Consider the following 10,401-nt stretch of genomic DNA (forward strand, 5'->3'; position numbering starts at 1 on the left):
TATAATAATTTAAAACCATCACTACAAGGTTATATCTTGACAAGGTATTAACATTTGTAAAGACAGAGATCCATAGCAACGGATTTTGCTGCATGCTACATTAAATCTAACCATCACAGAATTCTGTGCCACAGAACGTGAGTCATAAAATTTCTATGGGCAAAGAACATTGCTACTGGTCCTTTGTTGTACTCTTTCTCTGTATGCAGAGACTTTCCACTGTAGCAGAATTTCTGGGACAGGCTTTTCTAAATAAAATTAAAAAATAAAAAGGGGGGCACATGACCAAATTGGACAATATTGAGATAATATCACTAAGCATGCTCAATGACCTCACACAAGGAAGAATTTCTTAGTCTAACACATACAGAAGCTAACAAACACTTTTCAGGCTTAGGAATGCTTTGTTTTGCTTACTAAAACATTAAAAAGACATAGTGAGTCAAGTACCCAAATAAATATTAATGAAATAAATTATAAATAATAAATTTTAGATTAATCTTATGTCTTCAGAATTTCAAATGCATTTTCCCTTCCCTCTCCTCCTCTACCCTCCAAACATGAAATGTAAAAATATGGTTTTCTAAAACACTTTATAATTGTTATAATTAGAAGATGTGCAGAAGAAAGACACTGAAAAGGACATAAAAACAGAGATTCATTACTTGAGAAAATACAAATAAAAAGTGGTGTCAGAAGCTAAATTTAAAATTTTACCAACTACATTTACTACCACAAAATAAAGAGGATATCACAATTTTAACACTATGTATTTTAAACAGCAGTAGCATTTCTTTTTAAAACAGAAACTCTAAAACTATTAATCTATTCAGCAATGTCTAAAACTATTAATCTATTCAGCAATGACAGGAAGGAATGAAGTGGAGTCTAATAAACATTTGCATTTAAATTTATGCTGGTCAATGCATAATGCATTTCCTTTACTGATTTTTTAAACTTTGAAAGGGAACTGTAAGTTTTAAGAAATGTTAACAATATCCTATCTACACCTGAATAATACAAATGTTTAAGTAACATAATAACATAAGTAAGTATGTGAAAATTCCATAGCATTCTCCTGCCATCTGCAAATTTAAATTCAATTGTCAGTCATCAAAAACTGGATAAACATGCTCCATACACTCAATTCAACTGAGCACACAATTTAAACATTCCTTTATCACTGCAGGTAACAATTTACTTTTCCAAACTCTGAATGAATCACTCGGGCAAGTGGGGAGCCAAAATTCACAACCTTCGCAAGAGCGATGCTGTTTGTGGCAAACAGAGCCTTACACATTTGTTTTATAAACAAATTTATAGATGCCAAAAAAATTCAAGAACAATCTGTAGTCGTTCATCTTTATACCATACTACCTATAGTATATAGTATCTTAATAGCAATTAAGTTAAAAATTGTTAATTAAGTTAACAATTTGGTGAATAAATATTTAAGATATTTCACACTTACATAAACTATATAGGAATTTTTTTATTTCTTTCATAATTCAAACAATATACTTACCTCCTTGCTGTCCTGTAAACAGAAAATACCATTTTTACTGAGGATCATTAAAAGACAAAAAGCCCCCCTCCAAAATTTCTTGAAAACTTATTTTAGACTTTGTCTTTTTTAACAGACTAAACAATAGTAATTAACCATACCATTAATACTTACGAAAAAAAGGCACTAACCTCATTTTTACTAGATTGCACAGATTCATTTTCTCTGCAAGACTGAGAGGAGTCACTTAGCAACCTGTCAAAAACAAAACCAAATCCCTCCAGCTCTTATTCAAGTTTTCAACAACTCTGGCACCCTTGCCAATCAACTCATTTTAATCAATTCTCTCAAGTTTTAATTTGTCCTACACTATTCTCAGAATGAAGCTTGTTTTTCTTCTGTGTGAGTGCATCTTCCTGATTTGAATCTTAACTAAAGTATAATGTATGTTTTCAAGTCCCATAGCAGCTTATGATTTTTTAATTAATACTTTTTTTTTTAACTATTCAAGTTGAAACTTTTGTAAACCTTTTCTAAAGCTGCTAATAAAAGGACATTTTAGAACTAAATTACAAACCTATCTGTATTTTAACCCTAAAAGATTTTTTTAAGAGACTATATAATTTTGTGCATATAAAAATATCGTGTTTAATCAGTTATCAAAACAACCAAAAGAGTCGTAAATTATATACTCAAACTCTGCATTTTGTATCTTCACAATTGGACACAAATTAATATAATGCAATGAATAAATTATGCATATAGAGTGGAAAAAAGGACAGGATATAAGAAAAACCTGCAGGTGTTAAGTTTCACATACAAATTGTCTCTATAGTAGGTAAATCCTATAAAAGGCAGCTGGTTTCCCACGAAGGCTTTGGGGATTGGAAAGGTTTCCACGTCTCCCTTGTCATCCTCAATGTCATCGAAATTACTGCTATCTATATCACTGCTAAGCTCAGGAACAACAGGAGCAGCAGCTATAAAAAGAGGAGAAAAGATCAACTTCACTCCAAGATTCAGTCATTTGCTATATATTAGTATCTCTATGTTAAAGAGACTATAATATAAGGTGTCCTGCTAGTTAAATATGTATTAACTGTGCAGCAGATCTGTAAATATTGTGAACATTTTTTCTAGAGAAATCTATTTTTATACTAGTTGTCTAATGCATAGAAGATCTAATGTGCAAGATTTATATGTTAAGGTAAGTACGTTTGTGAATAGAACTCCAAATGCAATCATCATTTTAAGAGACTTTAGTAAATACAGTTATGGTCAAGCTCATGATCTGAACTGACATACTTTGGTTTTCTCCTAAAGCTATCAAGTTCACAATACCTTAAATGAAAAGCAGTAAAACTGACAAGACCGCTATCAAACTATTGTCTTTCCTACAAAAGGTTAAAACCACCAGATAATAATTTAAAAACCCAAACAAACAAACCAAAACAATGAAAGTCAGAAAGAAACAAAACCTAACATGCATTCTTTTCAGTTGGAATTCTGAAACATCCAGTTCTGTTGTTCAAAACAGAAATCTATGGATTAAAAGCATCATAAAGGTGAGGATAATTCCAGTAGGAAAAATGTGTGTTTACTAACCCCTACTGATAGAGTTTTATAATATAAATGATAGATATGGAAGTTTGAGCAAGATTCTTGATAGACAGAAAATACTTAATGTATACAGCCTAGAGTTTTTTTCATTTCTACTATTACAAATACTGAATAAAAATAGAACTTTTAAGCTAATTTACTTACTCTCTCGAATGTTGTCCCAATTCCACTGATCACTCTTGAAGAAAGGGTGATGCTTTATTTCTTCTACCCCATTCCTCCCAAGTCGCACATCCCTAAGCATAGCAATTAAGCCAAATTCACATGAGGAAAAACAGCACTTGTTTTTTGTTATTTAAATTCTGACTTACTCATAAGCAGCAAAGAAACTTTCAGTAAAGATTGTCTGTGTTGACCACACTAATGGTCAAATTAAAAAAAAAAACCAACAAAAAACCACCCATCAACCACTGATCTGTAGTTTCTTATATAAAATGTACTCTGTTTTTTAGCATGCACTCTCCCTGCAACTGCTAAAATGTCCAGAATTTGGAGTCTGCCACGTGGGGAATGAAGCAAGAAAGAGAGCACTGAGGCAAAAACTAAGAAAAAAATAAAAACACAAATAAAAACCCAACACCCCCGAGGGATAAAAAAACCTGCAAAAGTTCCATGTCTGCCAAACCACATGACAAACCTTAAGACGAAGTGAAGGAAGGTCTAACTGACTGCACAGAACAGTTATTCAAAGTTGGACTAAAATAAATATTTTAAGAATTCCATCCTCTGCCCCATAACTAACCCTGACACATATTTTGCTCATATTTGCAGTGAAGTAAATCTTAAGTGCAACAAGAAACCTTTAGTTTGACCAGAAGAGCCTCACTTAAAACTATCTACAAGAACAGGGCATAAAAGCAGTGTGTGTAAAAGAGGTAATAAATCACAGGGTCAATGCTTATTCCTTCTGTAAGTGCTTCAGCACTGATCACGCATATGGAAAGAAGGCATCTGTTTCAAATAAATTGCTCGAGCTCTGTGTTAAATATAAACAGGAAGATGGACACACGTAGTGGAAGTACACCTCACTGCATTTACATTATTAAATTCTACTCATATTTTCTCTCTGCCCTTCAGTTACTAAGGGTGAAACAAACTGTAAAAGCACATCCTTCCTGAGTAACTGTAATCTTGCTCGAGAGAGCAAACAATCTCTCTCTGAATGCAAAAACTATTATAAGGCAATCGTTTTTCCTAATCCCTCAATTCTGTAAAAGCTAGATGCTCAGAAGAAGTTCAGGTGACCACAGCAAAACATAAGAAGGCATAATCAATCCAAAGCTAACTATGGGCCTACAGTATTCTTTTTAAATCAGAGAAACTGAAGATAACTCTGCTTTCTGGAACTAAAGAAAATGTAAGTGTTCAGACCAAGAACAAGCTTACGCATCTTAATATCAATCAACAGCTCAGTTCTACAAAGGAAGACCTCTAGGATCTACTTATAGCCAAAACAACATCCTTGCTGGTTTGTTAGCTATACTTGTCAAGAAAACAAAACGAATTAAAAGAAGCTCAAACATTTTAAGAAACCTTAAACAGACCCAGTAAATACATGTTTATTTTCCTAAAAATATTTGCTTCCATTTTTTAAAGTAATACCTGCTTAGACACTCAGCACCATAATTTGTTCCCTGCCTTGGAGCTTACAATACTTGCAGCCTTACAGGTTTGTTACTGTTTTATACACTGCAATGGGAAGGATTAGTTTGGCACAAATTGTGTTGTTAACAAGAGCTGTCAGAACTGCTCACAGAAATAAAATACAATACCTGGAAAAAACACTCCAAAAGAAAAACTAGAGAGCAGGAGATTTAGCAGAAGAGATTTGAACAGAGATTAGGAGAAGTAATGGAAGGAATTAATTTTTACAGTGTACATGTGCTAATATGATCTCAACTAAAAATAGTACCAGAAAAATACATACACTTACCTGTCAGTTAAAAAGGCACAGATAAGGTTCTTCGCATGCTTAGAGATTTCCACATCATCTGGGAAATGTAATGAGTTCTTATGATCCATAATTTTACTGTATGTTCCTACTAATGAGTCTGCATAAAAAGGAGTATCGCCTGGAAAAAACAGTAAATTGACTGTGATTTTGAGTCATGTTCACGTCACATAAGTTAAAAAAGACAAAAGATATAAAGAAACGTCTGCAAGTAGATTTACCTAAACCAGATTTTTATTTAAAAATATATATATTGGAATGCAGAGTACAAAATAATGTATACTACTAAAAATATCATTTCCCCAAAATACCTGTGTTACACAACTAAACTGTTTTCCATCCTGCCTATCACTGCCAAAATTTTGCTCAGTGAATTATATCTTTTGTTCTACCTGAAGACTATCACTGTGTTCCCTAATGTACATGATGGCTGACAAACATATAAAGCCCCATCTTTAAGAGTTTCCATGGGTATAAGGGACCAAAACTCATTAAAGGCTTGCTAAGGCACATGTGTTGGAGGCAATCCACCAAAGCTCTCCAAAGACCATTCACATTTCAGAGGCACGCAGGTCTGCCCTGCCTACCCTTGAGCTGCCTAAGGTAAGTCAGCTCTGAGCAGGAGCCTCCCCAATGTGTTACTGCACTGTTAAACTCGTATTAATAAATCTTGTTGACTGATAAAATTATATGAGCTTGAGTGCCCATACAACATGGGCAGGTGGCTTTTAAAATCATAGCCTTTCCTCACATCCAGGTTTGCAGCACAGGCTTTAGCTGCATCTAGTTTCTTTGCAGACATATCCTTACGAAAGGTAAAATTGGGACATCTGAAAATCATCAGTATCGATCAAAGTAACTGACATTCAAGTTAACTAACAACATTCTGAATATACAAATGGTTTGGGTCAGTAATCAAGAGGCTGCAACTTATACATAAATCGTTTCTCACAACTAATCCATAGGTTTAATAGAGAAGTTGAACAATACATCGCGTGAGCAAGGCACTTTCCACTGTCCTGGTGTGCTGTGTGCAGGCAGGGATCACCAGCAAAGCACTCAGCATGCTGACTGCGTGCTTCCAACAAGGTCCTACAAATTTTGAAAGCCAAGTACATGAAAAAATGTACTAACAGAACAATGGATGAAAAACATTTGGCTTTCAAAAGGAATATAACTGCAACAATCCTGCCTTTAGCCACTTTCTGACATTTATGGCAAAAGTAAGAAATTAGTACATACCAGCCTGAATTAAAACTTCCAGACTTTTAGGAAATTCATTAGGTTGCCACACCACCATGGGGGCGGGGGGTAGGTGTGGAATCACTGTGATCAACTGATCCCACAGGTATGTGCTGCTGCCTCCCTTTTTCCAAATCTTCCCTTTCTCAGTTGTCTTCAGTCTCAAAACAGCTTTGATTTAGGCCACACCTCAAAACTACCCCTAGTCACTGAACTAAAGCACTGTTAAGATCCATCCTCTGACCAACACTTTTGTTTTTAGTTAAGCACACAATAAAAAGTACTACCATTTTCGTTAGTACTGTAACTTTACTTAAAACCAGAATGTCAGAATGCTTTCTGAGCTTTCTTCAAAGTATAAAGTTTTGGAAGACCATAACAAAAACTGAAATGTAATCACAAACAAAAATAGACACTTTCTACCAATGTGTGGGATATGGAGAAACTTAAGTAAGATTATCAAGAGAAAACCAAGGGTGAAAGTCCACAAAGGCTTTTCAAAACAATTATTGTTAATAGGATCTTGAAACTGATAAGGCTATTTAAGAATGGAAAGGATAATGCTAACATTGTTTCATCCTACACACTGTTGAGGGTGAAAAAGAAGAAATCTTCAATAGTCAAAAAACAAAGGTTAATAAAGGGATAAGGGTTTCATCAAAGGCCAAAGTCAGCCTGTATCAAATATTCCAAACCATTTAATCAGTGCCTGTCTCTCAACAGTATGTATGTGGGAGTAGGAAATCTGTCCTGAATAGTCTCATCATTCCTAGTTCAAGTGCAAGGACCAGAAAAGCTATGTGGTTATCAAAGAGAAGCTGCATGTTTTTCTAGACGCTGTCAAATCAATTTGACCTGAGCCTCAAATACTGTGTTTGTAAACAAAGTCATTGAAGGAAACGATGTTGCACTGTCAGACAGGAAATCCAATTGAGACTGGAATATGATGACTGGAGAACAACAAACAAACAAAAAATTACAGGGCATAACTAGGCCCTGTAATTGTAATTACCAGTACAAAAGTGAAGCAAGTTTTAGCAGATCAAGAAGACTGCATAGATAGAAAAATCACATATCCATTTCAGAGGAAGAAAGAGGCTCAGATTAGGAAAAAAAAAAAGAAAAAAAAAGGCAGGAAGAAGGCTTCATTAGAAGCTCAAAGAAAGGAGAATTCAGCTGAAGGCTACAGTGTTAATCACATGTAGGACTATGGCATAGCTAAACTCGAAATGGAAACAAAATTGTTATTTCACTCCCATCAGAAAAAGTGTGTGGAAAATCACACTTAATGAAAGCAGTTTCCAGTCCAGAGTAAACACAAGGAAAAAAAAAATATGTTCAGTATCAAAACCAAACAAACAAAAGCAGTAAAAACATAGCTTCAAATATTAAGACATACTTTAGGAGGAAAAATTAAATATGAAATATTAGAAATTTTCCAACACACAACTGCAAACTCTAGGAATAACTATACCAAATAAAGCCCCTAAGTTTAGCAATCCATACTGAAACCTCAGAATAAAACCACAGTGTGTTGCACTGAAATGTAAATGGACTTTTGTCCTAATAGGTACAGGCTCCCTCATATAATCCAGATCCTGCAAAAACTGTACCTCTGCACTTTCACTTAAAAAAAATGTTTTCATTAAAAAGATAAAAAGGGGAGAATCCTCTCTTTCAGATACAGGGTGGGCGGGAAGAGGCTCTGAGAAAACATTCTGGACAGAATTTTATTTATTGCTAAAATTGCTTATGAGATCCTATGAATTATAAAGCATGCTTTTTGTAAGTCAAAATGCCTTAATTCTGAAAGGCACAGGGACTGTAATAGCATCATATATCCAAATGTCTGTCTTGGCTCAGGACACCACAAACAACAGTTCTGCAACACTCCCAGAACACGCTGATATGGATTTTTAATAATTATATGCTCAATTCCATCCTTCTATAATTGGTATTTTGCTAGCAGACTATAATACTGATCTTCACTGTATTTTAAGATGCAGATGACTCATCTCCTTAACAGATTATATTCTATGTTAGTTGCCATAGCAGTCTTCTGTATGTTACTGGAAAATCCTGGCTCAAGAATAAAAGCCAGTATCAAGCCGCACTTCCACAGCCATTTGGACCTAACAGAAGCCCCTGAGGTGGCACAAGCATGCATGAGATGGTGAGGTAGCTGAACCCTGTTAAAACTATTCTAAGAATTAGTTTTAAGCTGAACAGAGTCAGGGAACTAATCACTGAGCAAGCACGCAAACAGCTGTCGCAGCATAAGAGCGACAGAGGGCAAAGGGAACAGGAGTAAAACAACAGCATCAGCCAAAAGTCAGACACTGTTAGGTGAGGTATAGCCAGCCCCCTGGCAGCGAAGTACAGCTAAAGGCACAGGAAAGATTCAATGATAACCTCATTAGCAGAAGAAATCATTACTTACCAACTAGCATCTCAAAGAGGAAAACTCCTACAGACCACCAGTCGCATTCCCGTCCATAGTAACCATCACCCCCTTGCGACTTCAGAACTTCGGGCGATATGTAGTCGGGGGTTCCCACAGCCGTATCGCAGCGCACCATGCCTGTCTGTGCAACAGGAAGAGTTCAAACAGCTCCGTTAAAAAGCCTCCTGAGTCTCTAAATGATCAGTCTATCAGTAGACCAGAAAAACATAAATAACAGCCCAAAATATTTGGTTTGGGGACTGTGTTCTAAAGTCACTATTTTTTACTCCAGAAGCAATATGGACTGAAATGACAATTCCTCACACGTGCTCTCCCCACAGCATTTTTCCTTGATTGCATCTCTCAAAAATTGACCGATTTTATTATTGTTACCCTTTGTTTCAATATGAAGCTACACACCATATCAGACTGCTCCTTATCTCACTGAATTCAGGGACAAACTTCAGAATGATTTTGACAAGCCAAGAGTTCTAGGCCCTACACAGCAGATACGTAACTGTTTAACTCAGACAATACATGAAGCTATAGGTAAATCTTTATAGTCACACCTTGGTTTTTATTTAAAGATGGGGGGGGGGGAAGAAAAGCTATTTTTAAAAACAGCAGTGTTATGAAAAAGATAAAATATGCCCATCTAAGTGATTTTTATTAACATATTAAAACAGTTGTATTAATGTAATGACTCTTCATCCTCCTTGCCTCACAATGAGAGGCTAAAAATGCAGGTGCTAAATGACGCAAAAGCACTGTCAGAGCTGCCAGCACGCTGGTTCAGACTTACAAGCCTTGTTGCCTTTAATCAAATTCACTGCATTCATTCCAGAGAGACCAGATGGATGAATGAAGTTAAATCCTGGATGAAGTTAGAGAAGTACCAAAAATACACTCATTTTCGATTCTGCCTCTCAAACTCCAGTATTTACTAAGTCATCTTACAAAGTTCATGCATTTTGCCATCAGCTTTGGCTGAATATTAATACAGAATATTAGCAGCAACAACTGAAGTCAAAATACATATTTAAAAAAAGGAAGATAAACCTTTTGCTTTTGGAACTGTATTGGCATATAAAAATTAAACACCAAATTACAGTATTTCTTTTCACACACAATATGAAATACCAAAAGCTTTTATTTATGCACTAAACCATAATCCTGGAAAGTCATGAACTGGCAGGAAAAACCTAAAGCTGATGACTAAATACTGCAGAGACCTAAGGAGTACTTCAAATGTCCTCCTGGAAAATGTCTTTCTTCTACAACTCCATGCTGAAGCTGAAATCTAAAGGAAGTTTTAATTCCTCAGTTCAGAATGAAGAGCAGGTTAACTTCTGCTTTCTACACTATGAACCAGATAGCACATAGTTTGATCTTCCTGGAAGAAAATGAAATTAACTCTTTTCAAAAGACCTAATACATTCTTGAGACAAAGAAGAATAGAGATGAACACATTTTAACACTGGGAAATAAACCAAAGTCCAAAAGGTCCAGAAGTCTAGAGCTGAGAACATTCACAAGTGGATCTGGCACATGGCAGGAACCACCAATTCATCATCCTGCCTGTAACAGCACTGTGCACAGGTTTTCTCTGAAGCTTAAGCCTCTTGTTGCTTGAGCACTGGA

The 10,401-nt window shown here is 35.5% G+C and overlaps 1 protein-coding gene across 1 annotated transcript in view; it reads right to left on the reverse strand.

The window, feature by feature from the left end:
- The window catches only part of ROCK2 (Rho associated coiled-coil containing protein kinase 2), a 34,644-nt gene extending 24,973 nt beyond the window's left edge, over window positions 1-9,671 (reverse strand). Inside the window, exons 1-7 of the mRNA XM_029086539.1 lie at window positions 9,657-9,671; window positions 8,758-8,902; window positions 5,058-5,196; window positions 3,269-3,360; window positions 2,325-2,484; window positions 1,696-1,759; window positions 1,526-1,537 (exon numbers count right to left, since the gene is read on the reverse strand). Of these exons, the coding sequence (XP_028942372.1) occupies window positions 1,526-1,537; window positions 1,696-1,759; window positions 2,325-2,484; window positions 3,269-3,360; window positions 5,058-5,196; window positions 8,758-8,902; window positions 9,657-9,671 (627 nt within the window). The remainder of the gene's footprint in view (window positions 1-1,525; window positions 1,538-1,695; window positions 1,760-2,324; window positions 2,485-3,268; window positions 3,361-5,057; window positions 5,197-8,757; window positions 8,903-9,656) is intronic.
- Between the last annotated feature and the right edge of the window lie 730 nt (window positions 9,672-10,401).

Source organism: Antrostomus carolinensis, unplaced genomic scaffold (assembly GCF_000700745.2).
Source record: "Antrostomus carolinensis isolate BGI_N321 unplaced genomic scaffold, ASM70074v2 scaffold16010, whole genome shotgun sequence".
Classification (NCBI taxonomy): domain Eukaryota; kingdom Metazoa; phylum Chordata; class Aves; order Caprimulgiformes; family Caprimulgidae; genus Antrostomus; species Antrostomus carolinensis.